Source organism: Ambystoma mexicanum, chromosome 7q (assembly GCF_040938575.1).
Source record: "Ambystoma mexicanum isolate Mex_15411 chromosome 7q, UKY_AmexF1_1, whole genome shotgun sequence".
Taxonomy (NCBI): domain Eukaryota; kingdom Metazoa; phylum Chordata; class Amphibia; order Caudata; family Ambystomatidae; genus Ambystoma; species Ambystoma mexicanum.
The window spans coordinates 301,438,128-301,457,591 of NC_090941.1; the positions used below are offsets into that span (position 1 = coordinate 301,438,128).

The 19,464-nt window shown below is 43.7% G+C and overlaps 1 protein-coding gene across 12 annotated transcripts in view; it reads left to right on the forward strand.

Annotated features, from left to right (window-relative positions):
• Window positions 1-19,464, forward strand: part of MYCBP2 (MYC binding protein 2) — a 3,160,061-nt gene that overhangs the window by 675,378 nt on the left and 2,465,219 nt on the right. For 11 of the 12 annotated variants that reach the window (XM_069639721.1, XM_069639717.1, XM_069639718.1 and 8 more), the window contains exon 18: window positions 14,685-14,786. The exons of the other annotated variant lie outside the window; for it this stretch is intronic. In XM_069639721.1, coding sequence (XP_069495822.1) covers window positions 14,685-14,786 — 102 coding nt within the window. The remainder of the gene's footprint in view (window positions 1-14,684; window positions 14,787-19,464) is intronic. 12 annotated transcript variants of the gene reach the window in all.

Below are 19,464 nucleotides of genomic sequence, written 5' to 3' on the forward strand. Positions count from 1 at the left end.
TTATAGATGGCCCATATCAGACCCTTGGTTTGTATCAATGTGTCGAGCAATTTCTCAAAAGGGGTGATATCTCTCTGTACCTTCTCTTTCCATTCCTTTCTCATAAGAATGCCTTTGAGTTGTAGAAAGGGAAAGACTGGCAATGGGTGTATTCCAAGTGCCTCCTCCAATTCAGTGATCGTGAGGAAGACACCCCCCTTCCAGAGTTGACCCACTCACTGAAGGCCCGCCTCAAACCAAGATTGGAACCGTCCATGGTTAGGGATCTCTTCACAAACTCCCGGAGCCCATATATGACTCAAAGGAGACGGTCATGTGGTGATCCCCCGCACCCCCTCTCTCCAGGTCTCCCATATCGTGCCCAATATAGGGTGATTTCAGAGTTTTCAAAGTAATTTATCCCTCTGAACCCAAAGCCATTCGGAGACGGTGGCCGGAGCTAGATTGTAATTGACGAGGTGTATCCACTGTAACTCATTCTGCCATCTCAAATGGGGGACCAAGATTCTTAGCTGTATGGCTTGGTCGTATCTTTTAAGATCAGGGAGACCCACCCCTCCTTTTTCTTTGGGTAGAATGAGGACCTCATAGGCTATCCTTGCCTTCTTCCCCTGCCACAGGAATCTCAAAATGGCCCTTTTTACCTCTCCAAAGAATACTTCTGAGAGTTTCAATGGGAGCATTTGAAATGGATAAAGGAAACTTGGGAGGCATACCGTTTTAACTGCGTTAAGTCTCCCAATCTAGGAGATCGTCAGCTTTTGTCACTTATGTAGATCAGCATGAAAGCAAGCAAGAAGTTGGGGGAAATTAGCGTCATATAGATTCTCCAATTCTCGTGTAAGATTAATTCCTAGGTAACGTAGGGTGTGACCCCCAGTCACAAGGCCCAGTGTGGAGAGCCTAATGGTGTCCTCCGGAGTAGGTTCTTGTAAAGGGAACAGGATGGACTTGGACCTATTAATTTTGAAGCCTGAAAGTTCCCCATAAGATTCCATCTATTGTATGGCTCTTGGTATCGATGTTAAGGGGTTCTTAATGTGTAGCAGAATGTCGTTGGCATAAAGGGGCTACCTTACATTCCTTCCCATTTACCTGGAGTCCTTCTACTTGATGGTCCGCTCTGAATTTCTGAGCGAGAGGTTCCAGGGAGAGAGCAAACAATATTTCTGACGGAGGGAAACCCTGTTTCGTACCTCTTTCCAATGCAAACCACCTGTAGTATTCGGAGTTAACCATAACCGAGGCCCTAGGTGACGTATAGACTGCCTTGAAGTCCCCTTCTGAAAGCAGAGCCCAACCCGACCTTACCAAGAACCGCCTCTAGGAAGCCCCTCTCAACCCTGTCAAATGCCTTTTGCAGGGTCCCCCATCATCTTCTGCGACTCATGAATTAAGTGCAGTGTCTTGTGCATCGTGTTGCGCCCTGTCTCCCCAAGATGAATCCGACCTGATCAGAATGTATTAGTCGGGGCATATGGATCTCCAGCCTAGCAGCCAGTACTTGTGTGTACATTTTTGCATCAATATTGAGCAACGAAATTGGGCGGTATGACCCGCTTTGTTTGGGGTCTCTGCCCTCTTTGGGGATCACCATGATCAAAGCCTATGAGGTGTCGTCAGGGGCAACACCGGTCTGCAGGATGTCATTAAATAATTCAACCATAAAGGGTAGGAGAGAGGAAATGAAGGTCTTATAAAATCCTGCAGTGTTTCCATCATTACCCGGTGCCTTCCCTAGCGGAAGCCCCTTTATCTTTTTCCCAATCTCTTCAGCTGTGATTGGAGCGTCCATCGCAACCATTTCATCACGGAAGAGCCTCGGCATGTCCACCCCCGCAAGTATTGATCTATTTCTGTTCTCCCCTGAACCATTTCGGATTTATATAATTGTTCGTAAAACTTTGCAAATGCTTCTGGGATCTCTTTCGTCTCTATCGGTTGAGCGTACCTTCCCCCATCTATAGCAGCGACCCACCACTCTGCACGATGCCCTTGCAATCTTGCAGCTAACAGTGTGTCTGCTTTATCCCCCTTCTCGTAGTGCTTTTGTCTGAGAAACTGGAGTTTGCAGACAATTAACCCCTCTTCTAAGAGCCGGAGCTCCTCTTTTCTGCATGGCTTCCGCGACCCTTTCCGCCCTCTCCCCAGTGAAGTTCCTTATGGCAATATCTAATTGCGCGATCTCCTTCCTTAATTTACTGTCAATCAGAGCCCTCTCTTTTGGTTAGCCCCATCCCTGAACAGGAGTCCCCGCCACGTCGCTTTCCCCGCCTCCCACACCATTCTTAGATACCTCTTCTGTGTCATTTATTTTAAAGTATTCCTTTATTTCACTCTCTATTTCTGTACGAAAGACAGGGTCCTTCCACAATATTTCATTACATCGCCACTTGGAACCCCAGTGTGGCACGGTTACCAAGTTTAGATCAACAGTGACCATGTCATAATCTGACCAGGAGACTGGTGCGATCTCTGAAGCTGTCGCAACCTCACCCACCTCCTCTGAAAGGTACAGATAGTTTACTCTCGTGAATGTAGAATGGGGTGCTGAATAAAATGTGTATCCTGACTGATTTGGGTGAAAATTCCGCCAAATATCTCATAATCCGTATGTCCCCATCATTTCCATCACTTCTGCACGGCCACCGTCTGCAGGTTCACGAGCGTCCGGATTACCGGCCCGTCTATCCAAGATGGTGTCGGCCCATAGGTTAGTTTCCCCCTAGAATTACGTGCCCCGAGGCTTCCAACATTATCTTCAGGATGGTACGCTGCAAGAAGCGGGATTTACCAACGTTGGGGGGGAATAAAGTGTTGCGAGTGTGAGCTTTATTTTGTGTACTGTACCCACCCCCTTGATGGCCCTCCCTTCCATATCCGCCCACACCTTGGTAATCTCTAGGTTGAGCCCCTTCCCCCCACTCCTGCCCTCCACAGAGGCCCGGAGCCCCAATGCTCACTTCCCAACCTAGGATACAAGACTCTGCGTTCATCTCCGCATATGTATTTAGTCTCTTGAAGAAAGAGAACGTCAAGTATCACTTTCTTAAATTCCCTGCACACTAGGGACCATTTTGTGGGTGAATTCAGCCCTTTTACAGTTAGCGTATCCACCCTGAGACGACCGACCCAAGAGGGTCCAGATGCAGCTGCCATGTCTTCCTTCCTGCGTACGCTACTCGTGTGATGAGCCCGCACTACCATCTTCCATTATATCACTTATTACATGAAACGTATTCCTGTACGGCCCCCCCGTCCTCTGCCCCTGACGGCGTCTGATCCAGCTGGGTTATCCTCACCAAGCAGGTCCCGGACCACACATTTCACAGTCCGTTCTCAAATCTTTCAATTAAATATTGAGCCCTCCCACCCCCCCCGCGTCCAAATCGCAGAGGTTACCAAACCTCTTCATTGTCTCATAGTGAGTCCACCAGTGCAGGAAATACATCACCATGGATGGCTGGATCAGATGCGTGGGTGACCCCGTTCGACCATCGGAATGCCCACGGGGCAACATCTCAAAGAGTTGCGGGGACCAGCCGCTGGTCTGTGTCCTATTATCGGGACAGCAAATGGTCTGCAGCTTCTGACCAGGTCTTCCAATCAGGTGACTCACATTCCACCTGATACTTTACTGGTTCAAATCAGTAAAGTGCCATCTTGGACACAATGGTAGGCGTGTCTAACACATTGCGGGTTGTCACACTGTCGTGTTTTTTGTATCCGAGGAAGCATCCATTCTTCGGTGTTGTTTAGGCCGCGTACTCTTCAGAGTTCCATGCCCGGCGAGGCGTTCATTCTTCTATATTTCCTAAATCCTGGGATCTGCCTCCGTTTCGGACCTGAATGCGCCATCCCCTGTCGTCCTGTCTTTCTCCTTGGTTCAACTTGTTCTCCTGGTTACCTAACAAGTCTGATGTGCAGGTCTGTATATCCTTCTCTGATCTCAGCCTGACCGTGTTCCCGTCCCATTCAAATGTGAGGGAGAATGGATAGCCCCAGCGGTAACGGACACTTTTTCTTTGATCCATTTGGTAAGGGGCATACGCATTCTTCTCATGGCAAGGGTCAGTGATCTTGAAAGATCGTCACTCTTGCTGTGTCCATGAGGATTTGTGGGTTGCTTTTGGCTTTCTCCAGAATTCTGACCTTGTTGGCATAGTTGTGAAACCGTGCAAGGACTGTTTTCGGACCTATGTGTATGCGATCGACCTTTGGTTCATCGACTGAGTCGTCTTAGAATAGGACTTTCATGATCGCATGGAGAGTCCTTTTCAGGTCCAGCTCAGATCCCCCTTCTCTCTCTCCGGAATCTCGAAGATCCGTAGGTTGTTCCGTCATTCGCGGTTCTCCAAATTGTCAATTTTCAGCCGGAACTCCTCCTCCCTGGATTCAATCTCTGCAATCCTTTGATCCATTTGGGACTCCAAGGTACTGAGCGAGGTTTGGTTATGTTCGACCCCTTCTATTCTCTCTTCAATTTTATCAATTCTCTGTGTCATCTTGTCAACTTTCCTGCCAATATCCGCCCTCATGCTTTTCCTTTTGCTAAGTCAGGCGGCTATGTCGGCCTTAGTTGAAGCCGCGTCCGCCCCTGATGTCGCCATTAAAGGTTCGAGATAGGGATCTAGGTCGAGGCGACGCAGGGTGACTTCTGGCGTATGTCCATGCGTATATGACATGGAGTTTGACCAAGGAGATGTGCTCAGATCCTTCACGGTCGTTGCCACGTCAGGCTGCGTACATTCAATTCACTCTCTACTTGCGTGGTTCGTTGTATTACATGGATCCAAATAATTTTAGCTCAATATAGAGGTGTCAGGGACCACTTTTAGTTTGTATTAATGAACAATGAGTACCATAGAAAATCTCCCATATTTATCAATCCGAATCATTTGTACACAAAGTGCTGTCATCTCCAGCCGCAATTTATGTTGGTTTCAGCTAGATAGGGAGGTTCCTAAAATAGGGAATCTTGAATATTTAAATTCATCTAGGATTTGCAAATTATGAATAGGCCTCTCAAAAACATATTTCATGGGCTCCTTTCTTCGATTGGAGATCCACGTTGTTTTCGATTTTCCCTCATTTATTTCCAAATCATTTGCTTTCATGTATTCCTTTACAGCTTTCAATTATCTGTTTAGACCCATCAGTGTAAAGATACAATCATCGGCGTACAGTAGCCAATTCACCTAATTTAGGAGGGAAGGCTCTTACATTCTTGAAAGCATACCCTATGTCTGATAAGTATAAGCTGAACAAAAAAGGTGTCGGGACACACCCTTGTCATAAAGGATTTGAGATGGGCACTTTACTAGATAGAGAGCCATCAGTATTCAGATGCTCACAGAGATGCATCTTTATCGAGGTCCGTAATAGGGCCGCGGATTGATAACAGCAATTCCCATGTCTTACGTTTTTGCCACAGCCTTCCACTATTTACTCTATCAGATGTGGCTGTAAGGTCGATAAATGCTACATACAGGACACCTTTCCTTTCTTTGTTATATTGCCATTATATTTTGATGACCTGGCCATTAAGGTTGGTTCCTAAATTCCAACAGAAACCAGATTGCATTTTATCAATCCTTTTTGCCCTATAGGTCCAAGCTTCCAAGCAAAAATGTTACCCATAATGTCCAAAAGGGCAACAGGCCCGTAATTACTAGGAAGGTTTCCATTTCCCTTTTTGAAGATGTTAGAATATGAGAAGGCTTCCAAGATGGAGCTATATCCCTTTGCCCTATGACTTCCAAGTATATATGTCTATATATTACATTGGCCCATTAAAAAAAAACAGACTACTTTATAGTCTAATTCGATAAGCTGTCCGAGCTGGCAGCTCTAGATGTATTTAATCTCATAATGCGTTACATTATTGTATCTCTTGATAATTTCAAGGACCAATCGTCTCTATATTCCCTCCAAGTCCTTAATCTGAGTATTATTTGCATTAAACATTTTGGAATAATGAGATATCGAAGCTTCCTCGGATATAGCTGTTAATTCTAAAGTGCGCTAAATTTGTCCATTAATGTTTATCAGCTCCCAGAAGTCTTTTGATTTCCTCCTGAACAATAGTTTTAACATGTGCTCACTATCCCTCCAGTTTAGTGTTGGTCTGCGTTTTTAACCAATTGATAACTTGTTTGATGGTTTTCTTATTACTATGTATTCAGTGCAGATTCCTAAAGGTATACAAACAATTCACCTCAAACTTTGTGTGATTGTACTTGCTTGTCAAAATTATAAAGCATATTATGTTGTTTTTTCAAATTTATATTATGTGATAACCCAACCACAACTGGAGTATTTTCTTAAAATTAGGAAAAATCTCTGGGGATAAATCATTGCATGTTTGCTCTGATAAATTCTCATACAAATGTGCCAAATTGGCATTAAAAACTCACTGATACCCGCCAGATCTACCTGTAGATTTGTATGCTTCATTTCTTCTTTAATCCTGTATTTAGACCTATTTTTCATGGTACATAAAAGAATCCGATGATAAACTCATTGTTGGAATAACTGTGAGGCCTGAACATAAATACATCGATGTCTTTGTACAGCCAAAGAACGCCCTCTCTACCAGTTGGAACTGGGGTTGGCACTTTCTTCATATTGCCATTTAACCCTTGCAAATCTCAACAATATTTATCTCCCAAAAGGAGTTCAAATATACCAATTTAATTTTCCGCAAATTTTATATTGAGGTATCATTTGGTTCTATGCAATTGGAATTTAAGTCACCTCTGAGTATCAGAGTCATTGCCCGAAACACTGCTCAAGTAAAGAATGTAATATATTTAGAAAACGTTCTGCTGGGTTGCAACAGACCTTCAATGTCTTCTCAGATGGTTCTCGTTAGAGGGGCTCCCAGACCTCTTTGTGAATTTTTCAGAACTTGGGGTTTCACCCTAAGTTACCCAGGGTAATCCAGACGTGGGCCCCTTGCTAACTCTGCTTAGAGAGCTTCACCTCACTGATGAGGCCCGACTACGCTAAAACACGTGTCTAGTGTTGCTGTTGGTACTCTTGCTCATAGGAGAATTGCCTACCATTTCGGGGATCGACTGCATAAGTGGTGAAAAGTACAGCGAGCTAAAACATGGTTGTAGACCCTCCCGAGTGGGCACCTTCCCATTGAACAGGTTATTTGGCCGTGTTTGTTCTCGGTAGAGGGGCTGCCAGAACTTTTTGGGAATTCTGCTCTTATATAGTTTTGTTGACATTTTGTAATCCTTTTGTGATGACTTTAAAGATCCCAAAGTGGTTAGAAAAGGTTTGACCTCTAATCCCAAATCATTCCTTACAACAACTAAAAGCCCACCATATTGGCGACTGCAGGGTCTTTTTGGGGCTTTTTGCAGATTTACTTTCCAACCATCAAGTAACAGGATTTCAAGCAGCCATACTGCCTGGAAAATTGTTATCTGGCTTTAAGTGTACTAGATCTTTAAGTTGGCTTCCCAATAAATGTGTAAAACCCCGGGTGTTCTATGAAAACAACAATTTTGCCATTTCGAAAGATGGCCCTTGGCGTTCTTGAGACACACCTGAATGAAATTATTTTACCCCTTGCTACTCCTACTTCCCGTCCCCTTTCCTCCATCCTGTATGGCCAGTACAAACCACTCCTGGCAAATATGCATGCCCACGCTATTAGAGTCAAGGCCACGGCTGTGGACTTTCAGAGACCTGTTCCGTGGCAGGTCATACGTATTGCGGCTACTGCAAGCACTACTGCTTGGATGCCAGCTCCAGGTCGGATGCTCCCCTTTTTGGTCTTCCATCCAACCTAGGGACACAGGGGTAACCAGTGTCTATTTGAGATTGGGGGTCTACTACATCCACAACATTTTCTTCTGAAATTTCACACAAACCACTCAGAGAATCTAAAACTTGGCTCTGCGTAACCTCGACGCATACCCTCTTGACATTGGTTTCCTGGATGCCTTGATGCACTGGGTCGGTTTTAGACGTGTAACTGGATGTCTCCTTTTTCACATGAACCCGGATTTCCCCCAGAGCTGTTGTATGCAGTTTATTTCTTGGTCAACATGTTCATAGTTTTGCAACTGCATTTAAAACCAAGTCGAAAGCTGAAAGGAGGTTTGCCGCAGATTGACTCTTTTAAGGATTCCAACATATCACATAGTTGTTCGGGTCAAGAGAACCTGCACTTTGTGCAGATTCATAAAACACAGAAGGCAAGACAGGTTGGCACAAATCATCCAATTCATTCTGCAGAAGCAGCTGAATAGTAGTACTTTCCTTGCCAGTCAAATGATGTTGTGTTGTTGGGGCTAAGTGCTGGCCGTCTGCAGCGGTAGCAGGTCCATTGATATCATACGAGAGACACCTCACTGTGGCTTCTATCGTCACTATGTCTGCATAGAAGGGCTTATGAGGGAAGAAAACTATAATTTTCCCTTCTAATGGGGCTCAGTTATAATGGGACTTCTCAATGTATGGATCTGTGTGGAGCTAATAGTGATACTGGCCGGGTTGATCCTCCATAACGACTGTCCACGGGGTTGGTATTTAGTACTGGTGGCCTGGTGAGGGATAAATATGCCGTAATTGGGTTTTACTTTGCAGATTATACCCAATGATAAAAAGGTATTGGTCCCATCGTCTTGTACCTCTGACTCTTCTCTGTGCAGTGCTGGGCTCTGCTGGAGCTGACCCGTTTGCCTATTCATGCAATGGACCTCTGTTGCAGGAAGGGGGCCTTAATGCCCCCACTCTTCTTTGGAACTCAGTGCGGTTCCGTTGGTTACGTTAAGCAGAGGAGTCGGAATAACAGCAACTCCAATCTCTTGCAGCACCTCGGCAAGGGCTGGCGTTTCCAGCAGCACAACACAGCACTAACACAGCCGAAGCTACAAGCCTGGTTGGAGGGCCTCAGAGCAGCTTGGCCTGCATTCAGCAGTCATTTGCAGTCCTTCACTGACCCACCGATCGCTTCATTGGAAGATCACCTCGCCACCTCAGTGATCAAAGGAAACAACCCAAGGCCGTCTCCAACATCGGAGATCTTATTGTGGTTGCTACACCCCTCCAACCTAGCAGCATTAGACTATCAGCCAACCACAGTAGCAACATCAGAACAACAAGATGTCTCGCTCGAAATCACACCAACAAAAAATATTTAAGCCTCTGAGCTAACCTGACCTGAGCACTAACCTCATCTGACATGTGTGAGTGGGAGCCCCTCTAGAAATCTATTAATGTCAGCATCAGAACACGTATCTTTGTTCGCATACAGTTCTGAGTAGAATGCTTCAAACACTTTATTAACCCCAGACAATGTATGAACTAAGGCAACAGAGTTGTTCGTAAAAAAAAAACAGGATACAGCACCCCCCACCCGCCTGGAGAACCACACGAGCGAGCAACCGACCTAGCCGCTCACTATCCCCGTAGTTCCTCATTGGCGTACTCAAAAACTTTGATTCTCTCGAGGCATTGTCCCTGAAATTGTCTAGAGCCTCCTTAACCTACGAGTGTGTAGCGGAAGTGGGGCAGGCTGACTGTTGTTCCAAAAGGCAGAGATTTTCCTCACTATCCCTAATGTCACATCAGATAGTTCTGAGGACTCAGAACTCTGTGGCCATCGCAATACCCTGAATTTAAGCCTTAAACGCCTCTCAGAGGATACCTGCCGAGGAGACCGACTCCACATTTTGTCTCAAAATAGAGTTGCACATGTGAACATCCGTCGGCGCATGAGCCTTAAATCATCAGCTAATATGGGCTTTAGGGAGCTTGTCAAGGTGAAGGGTGATTAGAACCGGGGAATTATCAAAATATGTTCTAGGCATTATACTTGTCTTGATAATCCCACCAAGAAATGCATCTGAGACAAGCCAGAGGACTATGCGGGAAAATTAGTCATATGCTGAGGAACAGTATGAATAAGTGCCATCCCTGGGGTTGAGAACCCTCCATACATCCACCAAGCATAAATCGTCCATTCTGTCTCCTACCACCTGTGCAGACTTAGTCAGCACCCTCTGGGACCAGCCAGAACCATCGAGATTCACATATAAAATGGTGTTAAAATCCCCACCCCACAATATGGGACCCAAAGGATAGAGGGCTAGCATATCGGCGAGTTCAGTGTAGAAAATAGGGTAGTCCATATTGGGGCCATACACGTTCAGTAATACTACTTCCCATACTGCCAGTACTCCATGGACCATAACATACCGCCCCAGAGGATCTGAGTGAACTTTCCTGTGTGTGAAGGTAACAAATTATGGTGCAATATCACCACACCCCTGTACTGTGTAGACAATGTGGTGTAAAACCTGTTCTTGTTTCAATTCCTAGTAACCCCTCGCTTCCAGCAGCTTAAGCATGGGTCTCTTGTAAAAATATCAGCTTGGCTTTATGGCGCTCCAAATAGAGCATACTTTTCCGCTGCTTAACTGGTTTCCAAAGCCCCCGCGCATTCCAACTCATACACGTACGTTCACCCACCATCCCACAGTAATATGTGTACTCTCTCAAATCCATAGCCCGCTCTCAAGAAATCATGTCACAATATCTTTCCTGCATAGCTTGCAATACAATAGGGTTACTCTGCCATCACCAAGTGCCATTTGTATCCCCAATATAACACCCCCACGCTCATCTTCCCCTGCCTCCCCCAATTGGGAAGATGGATCCCTCAAAGTAAGGGTTGGCGCGCGACTATTAACCCGGGGCGTGCAACAGCAATTGAAGAACACAGTATTAAACTGAAATATTCCTCCTCTAACCTACAACAGAAAAATACGTGGAATGTTAACCGCATCATTCACAGTTTGCAGCCATATCTATCCAATAGGGGCACCCGCCACTGGGCCCTCCCCAATTTGAATCATTTAGTAATGCTCGTAGTTTGAAGGGGACGTGGCCAAAATGGAAGACCAGTACAGTGGCCTCATGTTGAGGTGGAACATTCATCCAAAAACTCCATGGCCTCCTCAGGGAGCGTTTTTCCGCTACATTCAACGCAGTTTAGCAGGGTACAAAATTGAATGTTTCATACCCAATTCCGTAAGACATTTCTTTACTGCCAAAAATGTTCTCCTCACTTGCTGAAAAGCTACGGAAGAATCTGGGTACATATGTAGTCTATTAGAGCTTAGGAGTAGCTCTCCCTTTTTCCGGGCTGCCCGCAGAATTGTGTCTCTGCCCCGATAATTTAACTGGCGGGTCATAATCGGGCGAGGTGGTGCTCCAGGCTTAGGTTTGGGCACGAGGGAACGGTGGGCGTGCTCCTTCGCAAACTGTGGCAATAGCATAGGCTTGTCTAGGAGGGAGCGTATTGTATGCTCCACAAAATCCTCCATGGTGCCATCTAGGTTATTCTGAGGGACTCGATTTATCCAAGTATTACGCTGTGACCAGGATTCCAAGTCGTCGTTCTTCCTAGTAACAGTTTGGATTTGTTTGGTGAGGGTGGCAACATCGGTTTTCAGCCGGGAGACATCTTCCACCACCCTCACCCTGTTTTCCGCTTCCTTAAGTCATAAATCCGTCTTCTCAAGCTTTGCCATGATGGATCTGATCGTGCCATTAATGTCTAACTTGCTGTGAATGGCTGAGAAACCCTCCTGCATACAGGCCATCATCTGTTGTGTTTCAGTAAGCTCACTTGGCTCTGCAGCATCACCTGAGGGCGTAATGTCACATGAGGCAGCCAAAGCCTTTGGGGTTGATTTGCTAAACACATTGATGGAGCTGTGCTTATGTTCAGCTCTCTTGGTCATTTCCACCTCAAATGCGTTCCAGGACGTTTTGCAGCGAAGGGTGTAGTCGCACGCCTCTAGCGATCCCAGTGAACGCCAATTCGAACACTGGTGATCGGCCAGGGGAGGCAAATGGGTATGCAAATGGGGGCTGCGTTCAGTTGTGAAAGGAGGCAGTACAGGATAAATTCTTGAGGCAGGGGACGATATCGCCACTCCCCCATAGTAGCCACGGGGCAATATGATTCCAGGACCAGGAAGCACTCACCAAAGAATATATTGTGCATTAATATTGGTGCTCCACAAAAGTACAAATGCTTGGCGCCAGGGTTCAGTGCAGTTGGAGCCAGAAACATAGGAGATCCACCATGCCTCTGTACAGGAATGAAAGGGGGAGCAACAATCCAAGGCGCCCCTGCAGGCCAGTAGTTTGACACTAATTAGATACCACTCGGGCAAATTCAGTCAGGAAAGGATCTGGGCTATGGGAGGAAATGGACCCCATAACTCAAGTCCAGCTCACTCTTCACTATACTTCACATACATGCAGTGTCACAGCAGTCCTTGCAGCCAGTGAGGGAGCATATTGGCAGAGGGGATAAAGACAGTCCAGCACTACTGGTGTTCCCCCACAAATACTGAGGCAGTGGCCCTCCACAGCGCTGTGCACATGTGCAAGGGGAAGCGGATCCTCGTCTATCAAGATTACAATGCCGTCCGCGTTGCGGACTCACCAGTGCACAGATGAGATGGTCTCCTGTGAAATCTGCTCTCCCCACTGCGGAGTAGCGGAGCTCCCGCTCGTATAGTAGAGAGGGGAAGTGTAATGAGCTCCCCCCCGGCCACTCTCAATGTAAAGGCGAGTCACGGGGTGGGGGGTGGGGGGGTCTGCAATCTTTACGCCTGCTCAGCTGGATACAATAAGGACCGGGGGAGACAACCTGATGTGGACCAATGAGCGGCAGCCGCCATCTTTGCCATGATCTACACGCCAACACTTGGGGAGCCCGGAGCCCGTCAGGAGGATACATTGCTAAGTTTATGGCTAGCAAGCTACGTCCCTTCTGGTATTAGAGTCTTGGCGTGGTCTCGCTTATAGTGGTACACAGGAGTGCCGAAATAGCTCTGGAGAGTGCTGAGATGCTGGAGCTCTGAAGCAACAAGTCCATCTTGATCTGCACGCAACAGCGTCTCCATCTGTTGTGAACTGGTTTTCCTTACTGCATCACTACTTGCCTTCCTTGAGTTGAATAAGTTATTGTATGCATTTCTACAAACGTAAGGCAACTGTACATATGTTTGATAACGGAGTGTTGCGTGATACAACTGCTTGCTTGTTTCATTTTTCTAGTGTGTTTTGGCCCTATGAGAGAGTATTTTTGTACTTAGCTGTCTAAGTAGAATTATTGTGTGCTGCTGTGTTGGATCATTGTCGACCCCTGACCCCTACTCACTTCTCCTGAGACTAAGCCTTGACCACTCTCCACGCTTACCTTGATTGGTTTTGGCTAACCTACTGAGTTCCCCTGTTCACTAGAACGATGGTGGCATCCTGAAATCTGTCCATCAGGCCAGATTTTAGAAATCCATATTAACACATTTCCACCCACCTGCCCATCTCTGCCCAAAACACATCCTCATGGGAGCTCTTTGAGCTGGTGCTGTAAATCAGTAACCTCCAGCTTTGTGGTGTTCACGGCCTGACAATGCTATTTCTAGGCAGTCTTCTAAGAGATAATGGTTTACGCGCCGCCCAAAGGTTCCAGGTTACATAGGGATTGTATGTTATACTATTTGTTTAGAATGGTATGTTTTTGATGTATTTGCGTGTAAATGGTTTCAGCCACTTCAATAAGTAGTAAGCAAGAAAACCAGGTGTCTTAAATCTGTGTTGTACTTCGTGTCTGCAACCATTACAGACCATTAATTCTATTGAAAATGTCTTACCGTTTCACGTGGACTCTAGAGAATTAAGTGGATTTTAGTGATTCAATAATTTATTCTGATTCACAGTTTGTGATTACAGCCCCAACATCAGAGGATGTGTATATGAAAGAGAAATGTGTGCTGTTTAAGTAGCGTGCTCCAATACTTTGATTTCATTTTTACATACATACTGAATAAAGTGGAATATTGAATGGATACGCCATTTGCTCAAAAGTCTACATGCCCAATAATGTATGGGTATAGGGTAAAACAATGTATGCTCTTAAGTGAGCTTTGCCTACTTTGACTCTACAGGTGTTTTTTGCCTATGTACATGTTGAGAAATCATCACTGTAGCATTCGTTTAATCTACTTTCAGAATTAACCTCATTGTTTCAAGTTATTTTTACTCTGCATCATTGGATTAAGACATTTTCTTTTTTGATTTCAAACGTGTTTTGCTGAATCTGTCACATAATCAAGCAAGCATGAATTGTACATTCTTAAAGATGTGCAATCCTAGTCAATCAGGAATGTAGACAAAGCGTTCATTACGAGCTTTGCTTTCCATGATTAATGTCGCGTCTATAGTGCGACTGAGCAATACGGTGCAATATTGATTTCTTTTGCAAACACAGAGCACCATTGAAACCATCCAAATAACAAATCATTGTAATGTATTACTACTATATGATGGGTATTGTGCAACATGCTTGCGTATATTTTTATGGTGGCACCCATGGCCGTTTTTTTCGATCTCATCATTGCATGTTAATATTTTTTCAAAGCGATGTATAGTTGTATTGTCTGCTATTGCCTTTAAGCCATATGCCAAACGTTAAATGCATGAGATCAAGAACATCATGTTAAGTATTGCATCTTGAAGGAATTCCTAGCTTGAAATGCTGAAGCAATTGTCAAGTCATTATCATGCTTTTTAATTATTTTTTTACACTCTGTTTCCATTTTGTGTGCTTTCCTATGCATGTGCAAAATGTTTCTCCTCAGGCCCCATTGTATTTCCTGGTCCTAATTTTATGAAAAATCGAGAGCAGGCTCTAGCCAGACTAAGACCATCACAGCTAAAGCATAAGCGGGACAAGCACAAAGGTATTTGGTCTTCCTTACTGACTAGAGGGACATAACCTACCCCCTGGTCATTTCTTCCACCCACTGGATCTTTGCTTTCCAAACTCTTCACAAACTACGTTTTGTCTTCACTGTCTTCTGTGATTTGATGGAAAAAACAAGGGCAAATGCAAGGTCTTTTATGTATTCCTCTACCTTTATGCATGCCTTTCTCAGTTGCACAAATATGGTCAAACTAAGCAGTTTTTACTCTCATTCTACTTTTCCCCTGGTTTATTGGTTCTGGTGATTGGGCGCTTTAAATGATGTACCATAGATTCTTACATTGCTTTGAAATGTTCAGTGACCATGTGCATTTTCTGAAGTCAAGGTCTTCAGAAATGTCTAAAAAGTTGGTTTCACATCATGAACTTTGTCTTAACAGAAAAAGGGCAATTTTGGCAGATCGAATAATGTATTTATTGGTATTTAGTAATTCAGTAAACCATTGCAAATGGGGACCGGGGTGTAGTGCACCCTCAAATAATGTATAGTTGGCACAAATGTTGGTTCATTTATGCTTGATCAACACAATCCCTTGTGATCCAGACACTATATTTTGTGGTCACTGCTAATTATGCTTGCACTGGCTGTGGTAATCTGAACGGTTTATCAAAACCTAATCAAAGTTGAAAAATGTATCAGAAGTTGGTCATGTTGGAGAGCCAAACATGGGTTACATGTGATTTAAACAAATCCAAAATTACTAATCCCATTACAACTAATACCAAAATAACAAATTCCTTTTTTGTTGTTCTTGGGGCCTGGTGAGGAGGGAGCGGGGGGAGGAGGGAGCGGGGGGGAGGGTGGTACCCCACCAAAAACCCCCTTTATTTTTTTCCGGATTCTTTTACCCTAACCCTAAAACCACTATTCCCAATCCCTTTCACGGTTTTTTTTCCAAATTCGCTTTCTTGGAATTCGTTATTAAACTATTCGTTATTTTGGGATTTCTGATAATCACTGCATACTTAAACATGTGGTTCCAAAAGGAGATTTTAGCAGTCATATTCCTAATTGTGCCTTTTGGATTTTTTGTTTTGTTGTTCTTGATGCAAGACTGGTGATGTGACTCGTCTAGGCGTCTCTCACCCCTTCTTTAATATGAAAAGGCTATTCAGATTCTCTTGACCATATTGCTTCCCAATGTGGATATTAAAGCCAGCAATTTGACTGATTGCATCACTTTTACAAATGGAGGAGTAGATACTTTTATCATTCATATTCTGCGTTTTAATTAGAAATCCTTCAGCCAGTTAACTTCAGAAATATGCATAGACAACCATGATTATTCTCATGATTTTTTCCTCCCAGTGTTTGAGATTGGCCAGCAGCCTGTAGTGGGGCCAGGGTGCTTCTAATAAGAATGTGGCCTGTCGTTTCAAGGTCTGCCTCTAACAGAATTTTATTGCGTTAAGATCATACCAAAGTCCGCTCTAAATTAGGGTAAATAAAGACATTAACCATCACAGTGAGTACACATATCATAATGGAAAATCTGGTTACTGTATGCAGTATGTTGGCAGAGGCCTCGCGCATCAATGGACAGGCCACAAACATCAAAATCCTTCCACCAGCGACTCAAGAGAAGTTTTAATCGTAAACTTGTAGTGAAATGATTCCCTCTGGTATCACTTCACCAGATGAAGGCGTACAATCTTTTGGTACAAGTAAAATTATTCATTACAGAACCTGTTTGCATTCCATTCCAGTGGGTCCCTTCAATATGGGCCAATCCTAAGGTTTGTAATGCAGATTATAAATACCTCAAAATAACTATATTCCCTTGCTCCCAGGAATGCTTTTAGTTTAACGCAAGACTATTCTGCTTTGAAAACCAATGGCCCTCTGGAAATGTCATTGGTCCGGTCTTTGTCCACATTTAGCAGTTATTCCCCTCAGTTTAGCATAAACATCTAAAGAGCTCTTTCCATCTATCCCTCTGAGGTTTCCCAACCTAAAAGATGGCCCATAAATAAATCTCTTCTCAGCCAAGACTCAGGAACGGTTGATGATCTACTGTCACACTGGGGCTTACCAACATGCAGAGCATTACGCCTTCACAACCTCACTCTTTTTTTAAAGTTGTAGATTTTTCACAAAGCACCCTTAAAGAACCCCAATGAGTTTTGGGGATTCTGAAGTCATTTCTACCTGCCTGGGCCACATGTGCACTCCTGTCCTGGGATAAGTCGGTGGAGTCTCATCTGGGTGTAGTTGAATCTGCAATGTTTGATGCTACCTCTAATAACATGTAATTGGAGAAAGCTTTCTCTATTCAGACTGACCCAATCCCACGGCATTGATCCAGATCACTCAGTCCCACCAATTAAGGAAACTCGTCCCATCCTGTTGCCTTTTGTTGCCTGTTAGCCGCCAACTCTTTTACACCTTGGTTTAAGAACTATGGATAAATTAGCCATTTCATCAAAATCCCCCCCACTCCAAAGTAGAACTTCAAGATTAAACAAATGTTGGAAAGAGCTCTAGTTTGCTCTTCCAGAAGAAATTGGTCAGTCATTCAGAGCTAGGCTCAAGGACAATGTATTTACCCACAAGATGAGGTGTTTAATTCGACCAAGCATCCTCAAATACTTGGATATGATGGATAATCTTCTCAATTTCTGTTATCGTGATACCATGCCAGTGACTTGCTACAATAGTTGTTCCTGAACATGTTTCATTAAGCCATGTTGAAATCGGGTGGACCCCAGCTCTTATGGCAAACTAAGGATTGTGCAACTTTGGGGTGAGTAACCAGGAAACTAGTTTCAATTTTCATTTTTTCCTTGATGCCGTGTCCCGAGAAGAAGTGTCTTGCTCCTTTACTGAAGTGGTGGGATCCAGCATGCTACAAGGACACGGAAAGGTAGTTGCTTGCCTTGGACAAGGCGGCAACAACACATAAACGGATAGTATTGTAAGCCGGTAAAATAGCTCAAGAGGTTCAGCGCTTGCTGCTGTGCTCTGTGTGAGAGCTGCAGGTTTGAATCCCAGCAAATCTATCGCAGCCTTTCATCCTTCAAGGGTTGATGAATGAGTACCAACTTCCGTTGAGTGATATTGTATTTTAATATGTCCTATGGCAAGTGTTTTGGCGAAACCACTATATAGTTAACACATTATTCTCATTAAAGTCTGCATTAAAGTTCAAATCTAATTTCGCTCAGACATTTTAAATATCTAATTATGAATGGTTTTGTATTTTAGATAGTTTGTAATTATCTTTTATTAGCAACATGTTTTGATGGAATTTAACTGGAATTTTTATATTCTATAATGTTAATTGAATTGCCTACAGCTATGTGATGCACTTTTATTCTTGTTATATGAAATACACTCTTTATTATATTTATTTTTTTAATGTGGTTTAGTTAATCGAAGTCAGCCTTTCAAATGTTACATTTTACAAGTAAATTCATAAATATTAAATTAAAATGTTTCATTTTGGTATGGTGATACATGGAGTGACAATATAGTAAAGTGAGAGATCTGGGTGAACGTTAAAATATCACTGCAAACATGATACATTTAGAATGCAATGCTATACATAACCAAACTGTGGAATAACAAGCAAAAAACAGTGACTATGTGCACACAATCCAACTGGACTATTTAGGAGAAACCGAATATAGAAAATGTCACATGGTGACATATTAGGTACCGCATTCGGCAACAGTTAAGAATGAGTAGGTACCGTACTGTCTCAAGGTAGATCATATGAGATTAAGAGACTGTAAAAAATGGACTGTAGCTATATTGGTCGATGTTCGTTGACAATTGAATAATGCTCCCCACAAACTTTCAGATATTATGATATGATAATTGGAGAACAAATGGAAAACCAATTTTTTTCCCTCGTATCAAGCAAAATGGGGCATTCTGAAATCAGATGTCTAATGGTTTCAGGTTGATTTACCTTCAGAATCTAGACATTTTTTTTCTTTGCTGATTTTATTGCATCTAGCTAGGACATAATTTGCATGCCAAAGGTTAATCTGAACCTCATAAACTGGTTTCTTAATGATGGTGCCGGGAATTTGATTAAGCAGGGTTCAGCATTATTTAGATTTTTGGACAAGAAAGCATGATCCTTGAATAGATGCAGTTATGTACAGCTTTCTCCTGTAAACCAATCAAATAGACAGAGTTTGGTCTTGGCTCTATTCGGATTCTTGATTAATAGACTCAGACTCCAATGAGTTCCAAATATTCTTGAAGTTTCAGTCTCCAAGTTTGCATTTTGGTGTGCTTTGTGGTGATTTCATAGGTAGATATTGCACTCATCAGGCATTTTTCTTTCACAGGTAAGAGGTACTTCCTGTAAACTGAGTATAGTCTCCACATATGCATATATAGTTTAAGGAAACTATTCCTAACTCATGTCTAATAGCACATGAGTACACATGAGCACATGAATATACTCTGAGGTACATTCAAAACTGTTCTCCAAAAGAGTCCCTCCATTCTTCGCCAAAACGTCTCGGAGCCCCATGTCCTAGTTGCGGCACCATATATGAGGATGGAAGAAACTTTTTGTTTATAGAAAATTATCGTAGGCATTAGTGACAATTTACCATATTTTGCCTGCAAGATCCGCGCTTGGGATATAGCCGTTTTTAGTTTCCTGTGTAAGTCTTGAAGGTAAGGCATATCAGAT